At 42.2% G+C, this 23,847-nt stretch overlaps 1 protein-coding gene across 1 annotated transcript in view; it reads left to right on the plus strand.

The window, feature by feature from the left end:
- Positions 1-20,719, plus strand: part of LOC115468217 (DNA polymerase delta subunit 3-like) — a 35,523-nt gene extending 14,804 nt beyond the window's left edge. The window contains exons 8-12 of the mRNA XM_030199751.1: positions 1,435-1,600; positions 5,495-5,607; positions 8,658-8,743; positions 15,519-15,597; positions 20,664-20,719. Of these exons, the coding sequence (XP_030055611.1) occupies positions 1,435-1,600; positions 5,495-5,607; positions 8,658-8,743; positions 15,519-15,597; positions 20,664-20,719 (500 nt within the window). The remainder of the gene's footprint in view (positions 1-1,434; positions 1,601-5,494; positions 5,608-8,657; positions 8,744-15,518; positions 15,598-20,663) is intronic.
- The last annotated feature ends 3,128 nt before the right edge of the window (positions 20,720-23,847 follow it).

Genomic DNA, 23,847 nt, shown 5'->3' on the forward strand with positions numbered 1-23,847 from the left:
AAGCAGGGAGAGGGAATACATTTAGTACTTGTTAGTTCCTTTGCAACTTTTAAATACAGGATGATCAGACTCCCACTCAGTCTGGGATTTCTGTCCTGAAAAAATGGTGATACAGTATATGCAGGGAGTTTCACATTTAATTTTTCTTTTTCCCTCACTTTTTACTTTACTTTTCTTCATTCTAATTTTTTTCTCTTTTAATTTAAAAATCTCTTTGTAGATCTCATGGACATTCTGGAGAGACTAATGTTTTAATGTTCTTCCTTATGGTGTAGTGCTGACTGTGTTTTTCTGTTTCAAGGTTTTATGCTTTTTGTTTTCTTTTTACTGTGTTTTTATTTTAGCAGCTTTACTGCATACATCACATTGGGCTGGTTATTAGTCTGAGATTGCAGTTATACATTTGAAAATAATACTAGTACTTGAGCTGATGAAGGTTTGGTCTAGGTCAGTTATTTAATGGGCACTTCTCTGTGTATGTGTATCTATATATCTATAGATATAGATTTATTTAATTATTTATTTGTTACATTTGTAGCCCATATTTTACCACCTATTCTTAGGCTCAATGTGGCTTACATAGTACCGGAGGGCGTTTGCAGACTCCGGTGAGAACAAATACAAAGTGATGTTGTGGTAAGATAGAGATTATGTGGCATAGCCACATTAGGGAATTGTGCATTGGAAGGGTTGACTACATAGTTTACTACCTTTAGATTGTAAGCTCTCTTGAGCAGGGACTGTCCTTCCCCTTGTTTAAAATTGTACAGCGCTGCGTAACCCTTGCAGCGCTATAGAAATGCTAAGTAGTAGTAGTAGTAGGGTTGAGTTTTGTCCATTACGTACTTTGGTTTTGTTGTGTTGCAGGGATCAGGAATTTAAGTAGGATCGGTGGGGTATGCCTTTTGAACAGGTTGGTTTTTAGTGATTTCCTGAATTTTAGGTGGTCTTACGTCATTTTCAAGGCTTTTGGTGTGTGTGTGTGTATATATATATATATATATATATATATATATATATATATATATAATCAGAATGGTGGATTAGGTATGCACCGTTGAGGCTCTTTGCCTTAGCTGGTAAACTGAAAATGAGAAAATTTCTGGAAAAATAGTACTTTCATTGCTGATTTGTGAGGAGAGCGTTGAGAGTGAATACCTCGGGCCCCATTAAAAAGGTAAAAGAGGAGGAGGGGTGCTGTAAATATCACCTCTTCAGTCCCATGTTCACATTTAAATGATCAAATATATCATTTATCATACTCTCAGTTCCTTGGGGCATTTAGGAAAGTTCTTCAGAGTTATGGAGCACAGAATGACAATGTAAAACCTGAACAAGTTTTCTGTGTCCAGAGAAACCCTTCAGAAAATTATAAAAATACCTTAACAAAGTAGCAACAGTTTGACATTTCATTAATATTGTGTTTATTCACAGAGAAGTTTAAAGCCATTTCAGAGCATGAAGAGGCGGTAGAGGAGCTCAAACCAGCAGTGTCTCCTTCGGCTTTTATGGCAGAAGTGAAACTTTCTTCCAGAGAGGTACCTGAGAAGCCTGCCAAGAAGCAAGAGCCTGTGAAAGCACAACAGAAAGACAAGAAAAGGTGAAGGAAACATGTGCCTACTGTATGAGAAAGATATGGTAAATGTGTGGTGAAAGCGTCCTCAGATGAACATGGCGAGGTTCCCAGCATTCAAGCACAGCATGCAGTACAGAGAAAAGGAACCAACTTGGTGCTACTAATTTGTGTTGAAGCACCTTCATACAAGCTTTAAATTGCAGTTACCTGGCTCTTTGTTGGTACCTGTAATGTACAAAAAAAAATGTCTTCTAATGGCACTGTGCAATCTTCTCCACTTTTCCATTGAGAAATGGAGGGGTGTGGACAGACCGAACAAAGAAAGAGATGAAGCAGAGGCCTAATGCTGTTCTCATGTTTTCTCTCTCGATAAAAATCTGAGTTTGGTCAAAAAGTAGACAGCTCCAATGCAAAGGTAGGACCTCTGAATATTAACTGATGGTGAAACCAGTTCCAGGCTTTCTCTGTTCTTATTTATTATTATTTGACAGTTTTTGTATATTGCATGCTAGGGAGGCAAAATTCCTTGACGAAATCAAGGACTGCTTTATGGAGCAGCTGGTACAGGAGCCAACAAGAGAAGGAAAAATTCTAGACCTAGTCCTTAATGGAGTGTATGATCCTGTTGCAGGAGGTAATGGTGCTGGGCCACTTGATAACATTGATCATGATATGATCAGGTTTGATATCAGCTCTGGAGTAAGTACACACAGGAAATCCAATACGTTAGCATTTAACTTTAAAACAGGAGACTGTGATAACATGAGAATGGTGAAAAAAAGAACTTAGGAGCAGTTGCAAATGTCAAAAATTTACATCAGGCATGGATGCTGTTCAAAAATACCATCTTGGAAGCCCAGGCCAGTTATATTCCATGTACTAAAAAGGGAAGAAGGAAGGCGAAATGAAAGCCAGCATGGTTAAAAGTGTGGTGAAGGAAGCTATTAGAGCTAAAAGAAAACCTTCAGAAATGGAAGAAGGATCTGACTGAAAACAATAAGAAACAGCATAAGGAATGGCAAGTCAAGTGCAAAGCACTGATAAAGAAGGCAAAGAGAGACTTTGAAAAAAAAAAAGATTGCATTGGAGGCAATAAAACATAGTAAAAACCTTATTCGATATATTAGAAGCAAGAAGCCGGCAAAAGAATCAGTTGGACTGCTAGATGATTGAGGGTAAAAGGGGCACTCGGGGAAGACGAAGCCATAGCGGAGAGATTAAATTAATTCTTTGCTTTGGTTTTCATCGAGGAAGATTTAGGAGAGGTACCAGTGCCAGAAATGGTATTCAAAGCTTACAAGTCAGAGAACTGAATGAAATTTCTATAAACCTGGAAGATGTAATGGGGCAAGTTGACAAATTGAAGAGTAGCAAATTGCCTGGACCGGATGGTATTCATCCCAGAGTACTGATAGAAATGAAAAATGAATTTGCAGAACTATTGTTAGTAATATGTAATTAAAATCAAGCATGGTACCAGAAGATTGGAGGGTGGCCAATATAACGTTGATCTTTTAAAAAGGTTCCAGAGGTGATCTGGGAAATTACAGACTGGTGAGCCTGATGTTTGTGCTGTGGAAAATAGTAGAGACTATTATAAAGAACATATTCAAAAGCATGGATTAATGAGACAAAGCCTGGATTTAGTGAAGAGAAGTCTTGCTTCACCAATCTATTACATTTTCTTTGAAGTGGTGAACAAACATGGGTAAAAGTGAGCTGGTCGATATTGTGTATTTGGATTTTGAAAAGGCATTTGAGAAAGTACCTCACGAAAGACTCCTGAAGAAAATGGAGAGTCATGTTCAGGTCTTTATGTGGCGTCATTTACTTTGTTGTTACTATGAGATAGGAGGTAGTGTTCTATTGTGGATTAAAAATTGGTTAAAAGATAGAAAACAGAGAGTAGGGTTAAATGGTCAGTATTCTCAATGGAGAAGGATAGATAACGGGGTTCTGCAGGGGTCTGTGCTGGGAACACTGCTTTCTGACATATTTATAAATACATAGTAGATGACGGCAGAAAAAGACCTGCACGGTCCATCCAGTCTGCCCAACAAGATAAACTCGTATGTGTATACCTTACCTTGATTTGTACCTGCCTTTTTCAGGGCACAGACCATACAAGTCTGCCCAGCAGTATTTCCTGCCTCCCAACCACCAGTCCCGCCTCCCATCACTGGCTCTGGCACAGACCGTATAAGTCTGCCCTCCACTATCCTCGCCTCCCAACCACCAACCTCTCTTCCCCCACCTGCTCCGCCACCCAGTTTTGGCTAAGCTTCTGAGGATCCATTCCTACTGCACAGGATTCCTTTATGCATATCCCACGCATGTTTGATCTAGAGATGGGAATTACTAGTGAGTTAATTAAATTTGCTGACAACACAAAGTTATTCAGAGTTGTTTAATCGGAAGAGGATTGTGAAAAATTACAACAGGACCTTATGAGACTGGGCATCCAAATGGCAGATGATGTTTAATGTGAGTAAGTGCAAAATGATGCTTGTGGGAAAGAGGAACCCGAACTATAGCTACGTGATGCAAAGTTCCACATTAGGAGTCACTGACCAGGAAAGTTGAAACCCCCTGCTTAATGTGCAGCGGCGGCTAAGAAAGCAAATAGGTATTATTAGGAAAGGTTGGAAACAAAAATGAGGATGTTATAATCCCTTTTTATTGCTCCATGGTGCGACCGCACCTCGAATATTGTGTGAAGTTCTGGTCACCGCATCTCAAAAAAGATATAATGGAATTAGAAAAGGTACAGAGAAGGTCAATGAAAATGATAAAGGGGATGGGACGACTTCCCTATGAGGAAAGGCTGAAGCGGCTAGGGCTCTTCAGCTTGGAGAAAAGACAGCTGAGAGGACATATGATAGAGGTTTGTAAAATAATGAGTGGAGTGGTGTGGGTAGACGTGAATTGCTTGTTTACTGTTTCCAAAGACACTAGGACTAGGGGGCATGCAATGAAGCTACAAAGTAGTAAATTTAAAACAAAGCGGAGAAAATATTTCTTCACTCAACATGTAATTAAACCCTGGAATTCGTTGCCAGAGAATGTGGTAAAAAGTTAGCTTAGCGGGGTGTAAAAAAGGTTTGGATAATTTCCTAAAAGAAAAGTCCATAAGCCATTATTAAGATGGACTTGGGGAAAATCCACTGCTTATTTCTAGGATAAGCAGCATAAAATGTATTTTACTGTTGTGGGATCTTGCCATGGACTTGGGGAAAATCCACTGCTTATTTCTAGGATGAGCAGCATAAAATGTATTTTACTGTTGTGGGATCTTGCCATGTACTTGTAACCTGAATTGGCCACTGTTGGAAACAAGGTTCTGGCTTGACGGACCTTCGGTCTGCCCCAGTATGGCAACACTTATGTTCTTATGTTACTCTTCAGAGCGATTCACATAAAACTGTCATCATACAACATATAAAAATATTTGCATTACATGTAAAACATCATGAGTTAAAACCCTAACTATTACATTTCAGAAAGAGCCAAATTAAACAAATATATGTTTAGCTCGTTATAAAAGGTTTGTAAGTTACTTTCCTGACAAGTAAATGGCATTTGTTACTTCACAAACAGAGGGACAGTGAAAACATGAAGAGTTCTGTGAGCAAAGCTTATGTCAGGGGCTATGCCAGTAAAGAACTTGCTGCACATCAGAAAATCTATCTGAATGTAAGGCCTTAATTCCAAGAGTCACAATTTAAATAGGTAATGAGCGTAAACTGAATAATAAAGCTGCTGTATGATTGCATACCCTTCTGTTACTGCGTTATTGAACACGGCCTTGAGACTTTTTAATGTCTGGAACCTTTTTCCATTCCAGCATATTGTAAAGGAACGGTGCAGTCTTTAGAAATAAGCAATGACATACCTCTCTGTCTTGATATCCTGGTGCAGTAAGCTAAGGCGAGGTGAAACGTCAGACAGTGACAGTGACCAAGAGTTGGAAAGTCTGAATAAGAAGAGGAGGAGAATCAAACAGCCTCAGGCTGATAGCAGCGAGGATGAAGGTAAGAGGAAATCCGGTGGAAAAGTGGACTAGCACAGCTTTTCATAGGATGTTTTGGAATGTTTCTGTTTCTATATTGCCAGTCCTCTGGTGGTTTAAAAAAAAAAAAGGCAGCAGGCGATCGGTGGGGGCTGAGCGGGAACCTAGGGACTAGTCATCTTGGAGCAGAGAGGGAAAGATAGTGATGTGCGGGATGATTCTACTCACCCAGGATGTACCTTTTGAGGAGGCTTCTGGGCTTTGACCAAAAATGGTCTGAAATCGTTTATACTGTGCCACATGGTAGGCTTTTCGCCACACTATTTTATTCAAATGAAACAATGCACTTAAAAAAAAAAGTCTATTAGGTAAGTGGTAATGTAGTAGAGAGATAATCAAAATGCTTGATTGAACCTTTCCCTTATCTATTGGCCAAGGACCCATGGGGTTATAAGAGTCCAGACCTATGGGTTGTGGAAGGGGAGACATGAGAATCTTGGAATAGGGAGGGAGGGTAAGTGAACACTCCTGGACTATGTGGTTCATTCATGGTTATCATAAAAGGTTTGTGGTAATGTTATAGGTTGAATTTAATAAAACCGTTAAGCGTAGGAAACGGGTGGGGGAGGGGGGAGTAGCGGAATTCTATTAAAAGTTTGATGGCTGTAAGTAATGCTGTATTTCTGAAGTGTTATTCCACTAAGTTCTGTAAAACTGTATTGCCACTGCAATGTACGGTGGAATTGTAACCTTTGCTTTGTCATCAATAAAAAAACCGGTGAAACATTAAAAAAAAAAAAAGTCTTACAAATGTACTGGGGATCTGGTTACTAAGGGCACGCTGGAGTTTTTAGCGCACGTTAAAAATCGGCGCACGCTAAAGACGCCCATAGGAAATAAATTGGCATTTTAGCGTTTAGCGCGTACCTGTTTTTAAACACGTGCTAAAAACGCCAGCACGCCTTACTAAAAGACCCCCATAGTATTTGAGGATGATTTATGGTATTATCATGGTGTAGTTGCTTGTTTACCTCACTTTATTTCTTGTCTTTTTGTTTACAGCTGTATAGTCCATCCCGCCATCTTTGTTCTTCCTACAAGCTCCTCCTTCCTTTGGCATTTTACTTTGGACTCATTTGGACATCACCTGCTAATCAGCATTTTTTTCACTTGGCCTCTCATCCCTGTGGGAAATCCTTTTGCCATTTGCACTTTGTGCTAAGCTTTCATTTAAAAGTTCAAAGCAGCTCTCAAGACTCATTTGTTTTGCTTGCATTTGCAGACTGAGTGTAGGTCGTAGTTGGCTGTGGCAGCTTAGGTGCACCCCAGTCTCTCTTCCTTTTTGGTTTTAAAACTTTGCTGACTTCTGCTATTTCTAGCTTTCTGATTAAGCCTTTCTATATCCTTTCTGATTATGGTGGTCTTTTTACCTATTGGCTCTCTGGACTCTAAACATCTGCAACTCACCCCTCTCATTTCTTTGGTTCCTCTATTGTTCTCGGTAGATCACTTTTGATACTTGGGTGGTTGTTCTAGACTCAGTCTTTCCTCAGGATTCTGTATCTTGAGGCAACTATGCTCGATCCACTCCTACTTTGATCATGACTCATTCATTTTTACTGGCTCTCTTGATTATTAGGATTGATTACTGCAACATCATTTATTTCTGGTATAGCCAAAGAAAACTATGTAAAAAGATCCAATCCTTACAAAGCACGGCTATTCATTTTTATGTCATTCGCAAAACAATCATGTGACCCCCATTACTGAAGAACCACCACTGACTTCCCATGGAACGTAGAGTTCAATTTAAGATTTTGCTCCTTGACTTTAAGGCCTTTAGGATTGGAGCTCCAGCATTCCTTTCCTTTTAATTATATCCTACACTCAGTGGTGTAGCTAGGTGGGGAGCGATGGCACCTGTTTTTCAGCCAGTGCACGCATTTAAACTATGCGTGCACCTGTCCGCTCCCCCTGGCGTCACAACCTGGCAACACTTCTGCCTACGCTCCAACCCTAGATCTTTAAACGACTATCACATGATACTGCCTGAACCTCGTGCTGCCCAGCATGAATCCATGTGTGATCTGCTTTCTATTTTACTGCTCCTGCACGCTTCAAAACTGCTATTAAGACCTGGCTTTTCTGCAGGCCTTTGGAACCTGAGTGGGAAATGGATGGACAGCGCAGTGTTCCCTGATTGTCTTTTTTTTTTTTTTTTTTTTTGTTAAATTTGTACCTGCGCTTTCCCACTCATGGCAGGCTCAATGCGGCTTACATGGGGCAATGGAGGGTTAAGTGACTTGCCCAGAGTCACAAGGAGCTGCCTGTGCCTGAAGTGGAATCAAACTCAGTTCCCCAGGACCAAAGTCACCACCTAACCACTAGGCCACTCCTCCACTCCACATATATTAACCTCTCTAGTGTTTGAATGCTTGTCTGTCTATCTTTTCTATTCAATATTAGGGTAGTTCTCTTTCATATTTTAGTCTGTAAACCGCAGAGCCCTGCTTGACAGTCTATGCAGTATAGTAAGTTCAAAATAAATAAAATATTTCCCTTGCATTTCTTTTAACAATGAAAATATTTAGGAGTTTGTGTGAATTTTAGTGTTCAGTGTATGAACATTGTCTGTCAGGTGCGTCCACAACAGAAGAAAGGTTGAGAAACCACTGCTCTAGGATGTTATAGATATAGAGGAAACTGAAGGTAGGAGATGGGCCAGATGACCTCTTTGAGTTTCCTTACACAGCCTGTTTCAAATGAGTTTGTAATTTTCTCAGTGTAGGCTGTGGATATTAATTTTCCACACCTCCTATGCTGAGTGCTATGGGCAAACAACCGAGCACCAGTGTAAGAGGAAAGGGAAAGAGGATGGGACTTGATATATCGCCTTTCTGTGGTTTACATATTATATACAGATACTTATTTTGTACCTGGGGCACTGGAGGGTTAAGTATCACAAGAAGCTGCAGTGGGAATTTGAATCCAGTTCTCTAAGTTCTCAGGCTACTGCACTAACCATTAGGCTCCTCCTCTTTTATATCTAGCCCTATTTTATTTGCCTCACAGGAGTGTCTATTACCCAAGACGTTAAGGTACCATCTCCTAACTATGAAGCAGTGCAGAAGACCGAACCAGAGCCACAGCCCCCAGTGGTAAGAGCACATGACAACGGTCCAGAGTACCTCTTCTATAACTCATGCTGCCCTGTCTCTCTCATATAAGCTCTGAGGCCAAGAGGGTTATTTAGCAGGGTGTGTCAGGGATTAGGCCTGTGTATGGATCTGTTCACATTTATAAATGCAATACTGGAGAGGGATTATCGTGGAAGGTTGTGTCATTTTACAAATAATACTAGAATCTGCAACAGGGTACATATTCTGGAAGGCACAGAAGGGATAAGGAGTGATTTAAGGAAGTTTGGGAAATAATGTAGATTTTGCCACTAAAATTTAATACACAACTTTTCTTCTAGCAAACCATACATGTTTCTCACAGTCACTGTCTGAGAGGAAAAAAAGACTTCAGATACCCGGTACTGTTTCACTCAATTAGTGGAATGTACTGCTCCGCTCAGCCGCTGTGTGACTGGATTAGGAACTGGTTGACGGACAGACGACAGAGGGTGGTGGTAAATGGAGTTCGCTCGGAGGAGGGAAAGGTGAGTAGTGGAGTGCCTCAGGGATCGGTGCTGGGTCGCTTCTGTTCAATATATTTGTGAGTGACATTGCCGAAGGGTTAGAAGGTAAAGTTTGCCTATTTGCGGATGATACTAAGATTTTCAACAGAGTGGACACCCGGGAGGGAGTGGAAAGCATGAAAAAGGATCTGAGGAAGCTAGAAGAATGGTCTAAGGTTTGGCAGTTAAAATTCAATGCGAAGAAATGCAAAGTGATGCACTTGGGGAGTAGAAACCCAAGAGAGACTTATGTGTGAGGCGGTGAGAGTCTGATAGGTACGGATGGGGAGAGGGATCTTGGGGTGATAGTATCCGAGGATCTGAAGGCGACGAAACAGTGTGACAAGGCGGTGGCCGTAGCCAGAAGGTTGCTAGGCTGTATAGAGAGAGGTGTGACCAGCAGAAGAAAAGAGGTGTTGATGCCCCTGTACAAGTCGTTGGTGAGGCCCCACCTGGAGTATTGTGTTCAGTTTTGGAGGCCGTATCTTGCGATGCAAAGAAAAGCTACGAGAATGGTACGGAATTTGCATTCCAAGACGTATGAGGGGAGACTTGCTGACCTGAACATGTATACCTTGGAGGAAAGGAGGAACAGGGGTGATACGATACAGACGTTGAAATATTTGAAAGGTATTAATCTGCAAACCTGTTCCGGAGATGGGAAGGCGGTAGAACTAAAGGGCATTAGTTGGCTGGCGTTTTTATAGACTGATGAGGATGCCCGCCAGCAGCAGTACAGAATCTAGTCACACAGCGACTGAGCGGAGCAGTACATTCACTAATTGAGTGAAACATACCGGGTATCTGAAGTCTTTTTTCCTCTCAGAGAGTGACTGTGAGAAACATGTATGGTTTGCTAGAAGAAAAGTTGTGAATTGAATTCAACAGCAAACACCAGGTGGATTAAAACTAAATTTAATAGAAAAAAAAATGCAAGACCATGTATTTGGGGAGCAGAAACCCAGAGGTCCAGTACAAAATAGGGGAAGAAGTTCTGATGTGTAGTAAATAGAGGGGTCTGGGAGTTACATTGGATGATCTAAAGGTGGCAGCAAAATCCAGAAGGTCGCTAGGATGCATGAAGAGAGAAATGATCAGTCACAAAAAAAAAAAAGAGATGATGTCACTGTATAAATCTCTGAGATCTCATTTAGAATATTGGGTCCAATTCTGAAGACCTGACCTGTAAAGATATAAGCAATATAGTGCAGGTTCAGAGGGATTCTACTAAAATGAGTGGTCTTCCCTTTACAACACATAGGAAAGACTTGAGGTCCTAGACATGTATAGCTTGGAGGACAGGAGAAAGATAGAAACCATTGGATACCTCGAAGGAGTAATACACATGAGGTAGGCTTTACTCAAGGAAAGGGAAGTTCGAGAATGTGGGGGTCATGGAATGATTGTGAAAGGGAAAAGACTAGAGGAAAATATGAGGAATTATTTTTTTATGGAGTTCAAGTAAGCATGGAACAAGCAGTGGGATCTATGGAAGAGAGGAGAAGAATTGACATACCAAGGATCAATTCAAGTGTGCAGTAAGTTGGATAGAAGATGGTCACTGAATGGGCCTTTTAGCATTTATATACCAACATGTTAATGCCTTAGCCAGTGCTTGTTGGGATAAGATCAGTGAGGAATTCTAAACTAATTAAGCAATGAGGAATTCATTGTCAGTTTGTGGTAATACAGTTAAGTGTAGTAGGCTTTAAAGGGTTGGCCAAGCTCCTAAAAGAAAAATCCATAAGTCATTATTAAGGTGGACTTAGGAAAATCCACTGCTTATTCCTGGGATCTTGTAGTCAGAGACAGCACGTAGCAGTTCCCCTTGAGAAAGACAGGAGGGCGAAACAGGCTCCTGTTGGGGGTGTGCTTGTCTGACGGCACGCGGATACAAGATAAGTGACAGTTCACATAATTAATGTGCTAGTAGCTAGCAGAATAGAAAAAGAAAAATAGAAAAAAGAACTTAGCTACCAGTGAAGACCAGCGGAAGGATGGTGGGTACAAGTCTATGATTATAAAACCGCAGCAATAACGCCAAGAGTAGCTGCAATGTTGAAATGAGACTTTGCCCTTAAACCTCCTATACACTGGTATTCACGGTAGTTCTCTACTAATTTTGTGTGTATTCCTGGGATAAGCAGCATAAGATCTGTTTTACTCTATTGACATTGCCAGGTACTTGTGACCTGAATTGTCCACTGTTGGAAACAATACTGGGTTTGATAGACCTTCGGTGCGATACTTATGAATTTCTAGGCCTTAGGATCAATGAGACCTTTTATTGAGTTTCCTGTAATTTTCTTCTTACACAATGTTATTCTGCTGTAACAGTGAAGCCATTGTAACAAATGATTGTATCAAAAAGACAAACTATCCACGTGGAGCAAGGCAGTAAATCTGCATGGTTTCAAACTACCAAATGGGATGAATGCCCTTTTTAAGGTTATTTACTGATCTGGATTTCCTGTTTCACTCTCAGTGAAATCTGCTTTCTGCTGCTTAGAGAAATCTTGGCTTCCCTGTCGGCCTTCCATACCAGTCCAGACACTGACGCTTGGGTTATGCACACCTACCAGCCGATGGAGACTGTGAACATTTAAACTTGAGAACTGTATAATATTCCTGTGCAGTTGCCACCCACTCAGCAGATGGTGGATGTGGCACTCCGTCTGGCAGGCCCGGGGAGGTGAATCTCTTGGGGGGCGCCTTCTAAATCTGATTTTAAATTTTCTTCCTTTACTAGTTATTGAATTTAAAACATTTGTCTGTTCTCTGTGACTGAACCCTACCTGTGTTGGGATGTTAGTCTGTGGGGGCCACGTTTTACCCAGAGATGCTGTGCCTCTGGTCCTCCATTTCCTCCTTCAGTACGCTGACAAGACCCTTTCTGGTTGCCTTCGAAGAACCCGCGGTATTGTCACAGAGTAGTGCGCCATGAACTCCAACCTGCGTCAGTGTAAATTGTGCAGCCACAAAGGAGTACAGGTTCTTGTAGCTCCCTGTAAGTTGTGTGGAGAGCCCAAGTCAGCGGTTATACCAGTGTCATAAGGCGCTGGCCATGAATTTGCTGGGTTTGCAGATCTTCTCTGCAGCATATACACTCTGTCAATCTGAGTGTAAAAATGGACTCCACAGTACTCCAGGGTGGGATCTGAATCTGGTCTTGTCTGTGTTGGTGTCCGCGCCTTTTTGAGCCTTATCTGAGTCTACCTTGAAAATATTAATTTGAAATGGGTGCTGTTGGTTGCCGTTTCCTCAGCTCAGAGGATCTCGATATTACAGGCCTTGTTATGCAGGGAGCCTATTTTGTTAGTGTTAACAGCTGGTGCCTTCCTTTCTCCTAAGGTGATGTTGACCTTTCATTTGAATTGGTCCATTTCACTCCCAGTCTTAGGTGATGCTGAAGGAGATAAGGAGCAGAGGTGTCTGATGTCAACAGAGTTCTGTTGGCTTATGTGAAGACAACAGAAGAACTTTTGATGTTCTGATTGATTGTCCTCTACAGGGATTCAAGCAGAGGAGCAGCGATTTCTATGGCAACCATAGCTCCCAGCCATCACATTAGCCTCCTTAAGCCAATCTTCTTAAAGGACTGCTGGTGCCACAAGCTTTTAAAGCAATGATGAGTAGTAGTAGCAGTAAGTAGTACATTCCACCAGGGTCTGAAAATAGTCTGATTCTGCTGCAGGATATATGTAGAGCAGCAATCTGGTCCTCCTTGCGTTCCTTCACACAGCATTACTGGATAGACATATATGCGAAGCAGGATGCAGCCTTTGCCATGGAGGTGTTGACTTCCAGTCTCCGGGGTCCCGCCTATGATTCTTACTGCTTTGGTACTACCCAAGCGTCAGCTTCTGGTCCATAATGGAGGGCTATCAAGGAAGGAGAAATTAAGGCTTACCTGCTAATTTCTTTTTTCCTTTAGGCCCTCCAGATCAGTCCAGAATCCACCCATTTACCATTGGCAGTTTGGAGAATGCAGAGGCGCACGGTCTAGTCTGGGGTCAGGTTGTGGAAGGTTCTGTTCATTCAGCTGGATATTTGTGTACATTTTTGGTTGAATTTGTTTTACGTGCTCTGCTGGTTGCTGTGGTTCTCTATAACAAACAAAAACAGGAAAATCCAAGAAAGAGTGCACCATAGGGGTTCGATGGAATCTATGTTGTGTCAAGAGAACAGCCATAGGGAGAGAAAAGGAGAGTTGCTGACCCTGGTCCATGGAGGAGGCTGGGAGAATGAACAGGGGCAGTGCTCCGGAACAGCGCGTCAGGCTGCTGATGTCATTAAGGGTGGCCTGGCAGGAAGAATAAAAGCCAGCAAGGTGTAGCTGCAGGGTGTGGCCAAAGGGACACTCCAGGCCCCGGAGGAGCCTCTGTGGGCCTAGGAACTCTGGTCAGTGATTGTTGACCATATTCTTCATCTAAAGTAGTATCTAAAGTGGAAGAAATTGACAGCAAATTAACTTTATTGGGTAATTCGGTAAAAAAAAAAAAAACCCTGAATCTTATATTGTGAATTTGTAACAAGCTGGAACATCTGGACTAAAGGATAGCTTGATTCTCTATAGACAATTAGAATTATTAGAGAATCAAATTAGAGCTAATAATTTGAGGTTTCTAAATTTTCCTGTCCATTGTTATCTGCTGAGATACTGTTAAGAAAATATTTTAAGGAAATTTTGTCTCTATCGCTGACTCTATCTATTTCCAAATGTTATTACTTACCTACTAAGATAGTGAGGAAAAAACAGGATGATTTGGCACCAGATGTGTTACCAGTTAAAGCTGACAAGTCTTTAAATTTGATTGAATTTCTAGAAACTACTCAGGATGATATATTACTACTACTACTACTACTATAAATATATCTGCTTCTGTTACTCTCCTGGTTACTTCTTCCTCACAGAATGATAAAGTTCTTATATTGAAGAATTATTTTTGTAAGAAAGGTTTCTTATTTTGTGGAGGGGAACGCCTCACATTTTTCCAGATATTTCTAGAACAACTTGAGCCAGATGTAAGCAATTTCTTCAATTGATGTTAATTGTTTTTATGAGCCAGAATAGTTAGAAAGATTGTTGTTTAGATAGGGAAGTGAGATGATGATGTATGTAGGTAGATAGATAGTATATTAGATCGCCTTAAAGATTGCCAGGGAAAATACGGAGTACCTTGATTTCCTGTATTTGTTTGGTTTTTTTTTCTCCTCTCAATTCTGTGATGTGGGCTGTATTGTTCTCTTCTAAATGCTTTTTGTACTATTTATTTTGAAATTTCAATTAAAAAAACAAACAAACTAGCCATGGAGAATATTGATATTAATCTGCTGCTTTGTTATTGAAATACTGGCTGGATGTCAACTGCCACAGGAATATTATATAGTTCTCAGGTTTTTAAGTGTTCTCAGGCTCCATCTGCTGGTAGACATGCATAACCCAAGTGTCAGTGTCTGGACTGGTCTGGAGGGCCTAAAGGAAAGAAAATTGGCAGGTAAGGCCTAATTTCTCTATACTTAATAAAGATGCCATTTTCAGCTTCAGAATCGAGTCTCCTACGTGGTTTGTGTTGGGAATTGTGGGTACATCATAGTGGATATTAATACTTGGTATTTTATACATGTTACCAAAAATCAACCCAAGAACATGATTGACTAAACTTGCTATATGGCTGGAACAGTACAAAGTGCTGTGCCATGAGACTCTTAATATATTCCTTGCTCCTAAGGTAATAGAGATCAGCTGTCACAGAGCAACGTGCACAGTTTTAAATTTCAGTCTTCCCAACCCTGTCTTGGTATTTCGTTGTGTGCTAGCTGAAAATCACTGCCTTCTCAAGTAGTTGAAAGCAAGGTACATTCAGGTACAGTTGGTATTTTCCTGTCCCTAAAGGGGACCCGAGGCAATGGAAGGTTTAAGTGACTTGCCCAAGATCACATGGAGGCAGCAGTGGGATTTGAATCTGGCTTCCTTGTTGTCAGCTCAATTAGGCTAGTCCTCCACTCTATGGCTTCATTTTTGGTGGTTGGAAATGTCTTAAAACAAGGGTTTCCCAACAAAAGCCATTTCTACCCTCACCCCTCCATACCCTTATCCTAGAAAATTCTAGAAAGGAGACCTGAATAAGCCTTGCGACCATGTTACAAAGGTTGTCTCTCCAGCTTCGCTTCTTGTGTGTTGTACTGGGTAGGATTTCTGAGCCTGAGCCTTAGTGTAACTGCATATCCCTTGTGTAAACATGCTGTAGCTGCAGGACCAGAGAAAAGAGAGAAGACGCAAGCGGGTACTGAAGACCAAGACCTTTGTGGATGAAGAAGGCAGTATGGGTAAGGATCTCTGGTCTTAATGGCCCTACAATTGAAACTGCGTATGCTTGTCCATCTGCTTAGCCAGGTTTATGGCTTGTGTAAGTGAACCTCTGATTCAACAGAATATGTAAAACGTGCTGGCTCCTCAGGCAGTTCATTGCTTCTCTGTGTCCCAGGTAGTTATCATGTACTGATAACACAAATGTTCCTCCTCTCCCTCCGGTAGAAGAGCTGAAATGCAAATGTGCAATCAAAACTGATCAGAGGATGTTAGAGGAGGCCCATGAGTAGCTTGTTCCAGAAGTTTGCAAACCCATTAAAAAAAAAGTTTTATTTATCAGAACTTTAAGAATCACAAATACACGATCCATGGAAGTAAAACATTTAAAAAAAAACCCATAACCAACATAAATGCAACCACTTAAGCTTATTTTTAGGAGAAACTTTTGTAGGGTTTCACTTGGAAAAATCCACAGAGGGCTACTGCTACCTGGATTTCTTATCCTGCATTCTCAATCTTGTATTGTCTTTATGAATTTATGATGAGGTCGCTGAGAGTGAGAAATAAATGCCATTAAATACAAAATATGCAGGGTAAAGAAAATTACATCCATCCCACCTTGCATCACTCTCTTTTTCCATAGCGTCCCACAGATCAATCCAAGAGACTGGTGGGTATGTCCCATTTGAAAATTGCTCTTTACCGTTCTAAAGTGTATTGTTATCTTGCTTAAGTCCCAGTTCTTAACAATAGCAGTAGCTGGGTGAAGGGCCAGTTCTAGTGATGGATGCTTAGAAAAGGATTGTTATAACTTATAGTGCAATAAAAATAGATCAAATCACAGTTGGTTCCAAAAGCTCATCGGCATAGACCGAAGTAATCGAGCATACCTAAACAATAGAATAACTATATTAGATCAACAAAAAAAAAAGGGAGGCCAGGAAGAAAAGTTGAATCAGAAGCAAGAGGGTCAGTGGATAGTAGAGTACTCCAGTGGTTCTCAATCCAGTCTTGGGCACACCCAAGCCAGTCAGATTTTCAGGATATTCACAGTGAGATTTTGTGTGAGGAGGATTTGTATATGTTAATCTGTCTCACGATTCCCACTTCAGGCACGGCAGCTCCTTGTGCCTTGGGCAAGTCACTTAACCCTCCATTGCCCCATTAAGCCGCATTGAGCCTGTCCATGAGTGGGGAAAGCGCAGGGTACAAATGTAACAAAAAAAATAGATACTATTGAAGATTCTACATGGATGTTGCTACTATTGGAGATTCTACATGGAATGTTGCTATTCCACTAGCAACATTCCATGTAGAAGCCTGCGTGGCCACATTGGTGATCTGCAAGGGCCGACTTCTACATGGAATGTTGCTAGTGGAATAGCAACATTCCATGTAGAATCTCAAATAGTAGCAACAGTGGAAGAGTGGCCTAGTGGTTGGGTGGTGGACTTTGGACTGAGGAACTGAGTTTGATTCCCACTTCAGGCACAGGCAGCTCCTTGTGACTCTGGGCAAGTCACTTAACCCTCCATTGCCCCATGTAAGCCGCATTGAGCCTGCCATGAGTGGGAAAGCGTAGGGTACAAATGTAACAAAAATAAAAAAATATGTAAAAAATATAGTCATTGTGCATATCCTGAAAACCTGACTGGCTTGGTGTGATCAGTGACTGGGCTGAGAACCATTGGAGTAGTCAAGTTGTGTGACTATTGTGGATTTCAGTTTTCAAAATTATTTATCCAAGTAAATTGCTTATCTGAAAATTTTCCATAAATGCAGCTGAAAGCACAAGTGGGATGCATAGCATGCATCATTTCTATCCAGATTGATGTGAGGTATTCCCAGAAACTTGTTAGGAATGAGCACGCACAGATTGTATTTCATAGCTATGCCATTATTTTCTTAGAAAGTTTTTGGTTGCAGAAGCGCTTGTGCTTGGTACCCTTGGATAATTTTCAAAGGGAAGGTACACACATATGTTCCTTTTGAAATTAGGAACAACTTTTCATCTATGCAGGCAGCCTGATAAGTGTCCTGTTGAAATAAAAGTGAATCATGTATTTCTGAGATGTAAAGATATCCATGATGACTTCAGCACATAATTCTATAAAATTTGCCCCTGTGTTATTTGACTTGGATTCTCTTAGGCAGTGGCGTACCAAGGTGGGGGCGGTCCGCCCCGGGTGCACGCCGCTGGGGGTGCCGCGGCGCGCGCCTGTGTGCTCCGACTTCGCTAACTTCGCTCGTTCGCTGCAGCTCCCTCTGCCCCAGAACAGGTTACTTCCTGTTCAGGGCAGAGGGTGCTGCAGTGAACGAGCGAAGTTAGCGAAGTCGGAGCACACAGGCGTGCGCCGTGGCATCCCCCCCCCCCCTCCCAGCAGCGTGCACCCGGGGGGGGGGGGGGGGTGTCATTTCGCCGGGGGGAGGTGCATCGGCAATCCAAGCTAGGAACGCCACTGCTCTTAGGTTTTTTTTTTTTTTGTGGGAGGGGGTTGGGGTTGTTAGGGGGATTTGAACCCAGCAGCTTTCCTTCTGTTCCTTTGGTCTTCCTGCTCTGTCAGACCCAGGGTTGTGATCCAGTATAATGAGCCCAGGGCAACCTAACAAAATATTAGAGATAACTGTCTAAGAGCTGGAGGAAAAGTGTGGAACATCGACCAAGAACAACAACCCACAGCTTTCATCATAATTGAACATTTCATTCAGAAAGCATCTTTAAGCTAGATTTATTAAAAAAAAATTATAGATGTGCTCATAATGTTGAGAGACCATCAACATCAGATTTTTGTGGAGAACTCAACTGGTGTAATCAAAGTAACATAGTAGATGACGGCAGAAAAAGACCTGCACGGTCCATCCAGTCTGCCCAACAAGATAAACTCATATGTGTATACCTTACCTTGATTTGTACCTGTCCTTTTCAGGGCACAGACCGTATAAGTCCCAATTCACAAAGGCGTTCATAGGCACAAAAAAGATTTTTATATACAAGACTGTTTAAATGCATTTATCTTAAATCATAGATGCCTATAAGAAATCGGTTGGCCATTCAACAGGCGACACAACTTATATAAATTCCTGCCTTGGGATCCCGACATGGATCATGTTTTGCCTGGTGCTGCTTCAGGGAACCCTCAAAGACTTGCTCATATTAAAGATGCGGTGTCTTTAATATGAGCAATTATCCATTCCCTTCAGACTTTGAACATTGGCTGTCCAGCATCCTGAGCCTTGAGTGACCTGGGAAAGCAGATCCAGGTCCTCTGCATAATAGTACTCCGCATTGTCACCAAGTCACAAGACCAGCCCAACAAAGTCAGTTGTGTGAAGCAGGGGCGTAGCCAGACTTCGGTGGAAGAGGGCTCCAGATCTCGAGGTGAGGGGGCACATTTTAGACCCCCCCCCCCGCCATTGCCTACTGTGCCCCCCTCCCGCTGCCAACCAGCCGTCGCCTACTTTTGCTTGCGGGGGACCCCAACCCCCGCCAGCCGAGGCCCTCTTCTTCTCTCAAAAGGTTTCCTTCTGTTTCTGACGTCCTGCATGTTGTACGGCGGGGGGGTCCAGGCCCAAATCTAAGGGGGCCCAGGCCCCCCAAGGCCCCACGTAGCTACGCCACTGGTGTGCAGGTTTCACTACTATAATTCCAGAATGTGCTAGGATCCGGTCTAGTCGAAAGGCATGTATACCACCAGATTTTTACAGAGATAATGGACCTTTTTCCCCATACAGTCCAAGCACTAAAACTACTAGGGAGAAATCCCTTAAATAATAAAAAAATGGTTGTAATAAACACTAGGCCATACCCTCCCCCCTATACATGTTTCTATTTTTTTTTTAAAGTGTGTAATAAGGAGTAACGTGATTAGTTTTATTATATAAACAATCATGGAGTTCAGATGAAGCTGTCACTTCCTGCTGATTCTGCTGTTTTATTAGGCTGGTCTTGTGTGCCCTTTTTTCTTTGCCAGTGAGCCAGGAGTAGAAGGTGGATGAAACTTGCATCACACCCTTCCTTCAGCAGATTTGTTAATTGCATCAGCAATTTTTTACATTGCATGCATGGAGATGACACATCTGTGGTATCAGCTGTAGCCTTACAAAAACCTTGGTTTCACTATTCATTGCCCCGACAACATCCCAGTAGTAAATAACTCCCTTTCCCTGTGTTAAAGTTGGCGGAGAGGCATTTGTTTTCCTCTCTTATGTATTAAAACAAATGCTGCTGTGAGGTCTTAACCGCTCATCCCATCATTTTCTTCCAGTGACTGAAAAAAGTTTATGAAAGCGAGTCCTGTAAGACAGTGGGGAAGACTTTTGCAATATCAAAGGTAGCAACAGCACAGAAGCCAATGCCTGCAGCAACCATGAAGCAAGACACCAAAGCATTGAAGAAAGGGGCAAGCATCAAAGGCACCAAGCAAGCCTCCATCATGGGCTTCTTTCAGAAGAATGACCAGGCGACTGGAGGAAGCATTGAAAGATGACGTGGTATCGTCTTCCATTTATTTCTGTGGTCGTGGACCACACGGAGGCAAAGCCCCCAAGGTGTGTTTGGTGGAAAGTATCTTGCTTACCGTGTAAGCAAGCACTGTGATTCTAGTACCGTTTCTCACATCCAAAAGTGTTCATCTTGTTAGATCTGTTGTGGGTTGAGTTCTCCATTTTCTGTAAATTAAATTCTACTACATAGATCAACAATATTCACTAGGGGAAGTGGCTTATCCGTTGGGAAAAGCCCATTTGTACAGGGATTATTAAAAATCCAAACCAGCCAGCTAATGTGATTCGCATGTAGTGAGATGGGTTGTCCAGTCATTTAGAGCCACACATCTAATGAATCACATTTGGATTAACTAGATTGGGTGCGTCTGATCAGAAGAAGGAAGCTATATGCAGATCTGGTTCTCACCTGCTGTTCTGTGATTTTTTTTTTTTTTTTTTAACTGCACTGCTGGTATTTTGGAGGTTGAGTCTTCAGAATTCCTTTGACATTAAGTGAAATGTGATTTTAAAAGAAAGCTATCTTATTCTTAAAATGTATTTGTGTAGGCTTCCTTCCACTCTTTTTTCTGTTTTTAAGCCTGTGAAAATGATGATACAATGCCGTTTACCCCAGAAATGACAATACAGTGTTAATGGGTGCTGAAACCTTCTTCAATTTGATTTTAGTGCATGAAAACAAATTTAGTACACCAAATTGTGGTGTTATCAATTGCCCTGCAGATTTTATAACAATAAGAAAATGGAAATATAGAGAAAATGCCTGACTGTGTTCAGATTAAAGCATGGTCTCTTTCATGTTATTTTCCTCCTAAGTTTCAATCTCACTTTGAATCTCAAAGTTCAATTTAGGTGAAGCATTCTAGTATGCCTAGACTTGAGCGTAGTTCTTTGAGGGCAGTATGGAAACACATCAGAACTATGCAAGGAGCCTGGTACTGCTCCTGTTGACCCAAAAGAAGAGCATTTCTGTATTAACGATGTCCGTCTGCCTGTCTGTCATCTTTCACCATTACTAAATGCTTTCGAAAAGCTTCACTGATGAAAGCTTCTAATTAAGAGTATTTCTGGCCTGAGTATCCGGATGTTGAACCTAAAAGTAGCTGATACATTTGTGGCTGATTGGCTCCATCTTTCCGCCACCGTAGGCCAGTCTGGTTTTACTTTTCTCCCACAGCACATGTGGAATTGTAATCCTGGCTCAGGTAGAGAAACCAGAGCTTAAGGGCTTTATATTCAATGGGGTAAAGTCTGGACTGGATCAGCCTAGCCTGAAAATATGGATTCCTGTTAGTAACCTGAGCACTGAGTGTGATCTAAGATATTGCTTTATTTGTAACCAGTAAAAGGCCTCTTACTTAACCAGGACGTTTAGGGACTGGGAAAAGCCTCTGGGACCCATCACAATTCACGGCTTTTATTCTCTTCATATCTTTGTTTATGCATTTGTATCTTTTTCATTGGTATTTTGACTCTTGAATTCAAGGTGGTCTCTCTTGTTCCAATTTTTTTATGTGGCTTTTTTTCTGCTGTTTCAGAGCTACAGCTTAATTGAAACTAGCTGGGGCTGTGAGTGCCATGAGCATTCGTTTGCAGCTACCTGGTTTCTTACCTCTTCCATCTAACCCAGCTCTCCTCAGTCTTGGGTCAGTTTGGGTTCCCTCCAGTACCAGGAGCATGTGCTTCTCAGATCTAGTCATTAGGTGTTGAGCAATGACTGATTACCTCATTCCTGGGGCTGTAAACTGTGTCAGCAGCATCCCAAGCCAGCCTGAGAAAGAGGAACAAGGCTTGAAAATCAGACATGAAATGCCCTGCCTGCATCCACTGGGTCAGATCGTAAACCTGTACTTTCAATGGTTTCTTTCTATGGAAAGATGATCTGAAATTGATAAACATCACTTGCTTTCCAAGTTAATTTAGTAAAGCACCCAAGCAGGTGCCATGGACCTTCAGCCAAGCCGCTCTGTATGCGGAAATTAAGATTATATGCTGAGGAAGCGAGGAGGGCATGGAGATTATAACTGTAGAATTTCTTCCATCAGTGTGCACTGGTTTTGACTATTGGCATTGGTTTAAAGCTATTTTATGAGGATATGCCTCTGGATTTTTCCTGCACATGCCAATGAAATCCTTGTTGACTAGTGACTCATTTGCAGGAGAGGGGACCCAGCACTTTTTCAGGGAGCAGTTGGAGCTCTGGACTTTGTTTCAAGTATTGTCATGTGAAAACATGCTGTATAAAGAAGCAAAATTTATGTGTATACTGTAGGTTGTGTTCATGCATTGAAAACTGCAGACAGATTATATCTTCAAATGAACTGTGTTTTCTTCCATTGGAGATATTACTCTAAGATAATTAAACATTTGTACTTTAACAGCATCTTTATTGAAAATATAAATAAAACATCAATGTGCTTGGATGCAATTTTAGTTTATCACATCCCAACACCTTGTAAATGTGTTTTCCATGTGATAATCTCTATATATAAAAGGCAACTCCAACGTTCTATGAAGCCTCCACCGGAACTTTGAAGCGGGCGAGATATCCGGTTGCTCTAGAGTGTGTGCCCCGCCCTCGCGTCACACGTGATGACGAGGGCGGAGCAAACACACTCCACGAAACGCCATCTCCCCCTGCCCCTCGCTGGCCATTTCTTCACATGCACACCTGCATCCGGTGAGCGCCAATGACAGCAGCGGACAGGTCCCTGGAGGGGGGATTGGGGTACAGCTGGATCCCTGGCCCATGGGTGGCTGCAGGGGGGGGCCGGGGGATGGAGCGACAGCAGTGGACAGGTGCCGCCTGGAGGGGGGTTTGGGGGGCAGCTGGATCCCTGCCATGGTGGCTGCAGGGGGGGCCGGGGGATGGAGCGACAGCAGCAGTACAGGTGCCTGCCTGCAGGGGGGTTGGGGGACAGCTGGATCCCTGGCCATGGGTGGGCTGCAGGGGGGGCTGAGGGATGGAGCGCCAGCGACAGCAGCGGACAGGTGCCTGCCTGGAGGGGTGGTTGGGGGACAGCTGGGTCCCCGGGCCATGGGGTGCCTGCAGGGGGGGGCCGGGGAACAGGACGGTCGCCGGACACAAAAACCTTGCTAGCGCCCGTTTCATCTCTCAAAGAAACGGGCCTTTTTGCTAGTGAGTATATAAATGCTGCACGGTGTGGTGGTGTGTGTGTGTTTTTGGGTTTTTTTTTTCACAATCCTGAATTTATAAATTCACTACATTATGTTGACGTGTCCATTATATGCAGGCAAACACTGTGGTGTGGATGTAAGCCTCTTAACTTTCTGAAGAAAATCATTTTCTACAAGATTTTTACATCTTTCTCTTTAGACAATCGGGGGCGATACAAGCGCACTCTATGGGGGGGGGGGGGGGGGGAGAGGATGTTCTCAATGAGTCCTCAGGACACAATCAGCCACTCAGGTTTTTTAAGATATCTACAATGAATGTTAATGAGATAAAGTTGCATGCACTATCTCCATTATATTAAAAGTTTCATACTTAGTCCTGCAGTGCCCCAAAGGAGACTAAAGAAATGCTATCCACCAGATCCTTCAAGATTTTCAAATATCAATGCAGAAAAACCCCCTTCTTGTCCAGGCAATAATGAGACGACGAAGGCTCAAATACAACCAGCATCAGGGCATGATCAGCAGCAAATTTTCGAACTAGTCAGTAGTTTAAGAAGCAGCTCTGAAACTTAATAGGCTTCCAAACCACAAGCGTATACCCCTCCTGGGAAAGAAAATAAGATCCT

Source organism: Microcaecilia unicolor, chromosome 4 (genome assembly GCF_901765095.1).
Source record: "Microcaecilia unicolor chromosome 4, aMicUni1.1, whole genome shotgun sequence".
NCBI lineage: Eukaryota > Metazoa > Chordata > Amphibia > Gymnophiona > Siphonopidae > Microcaecilia > Microcaecilia unicolor.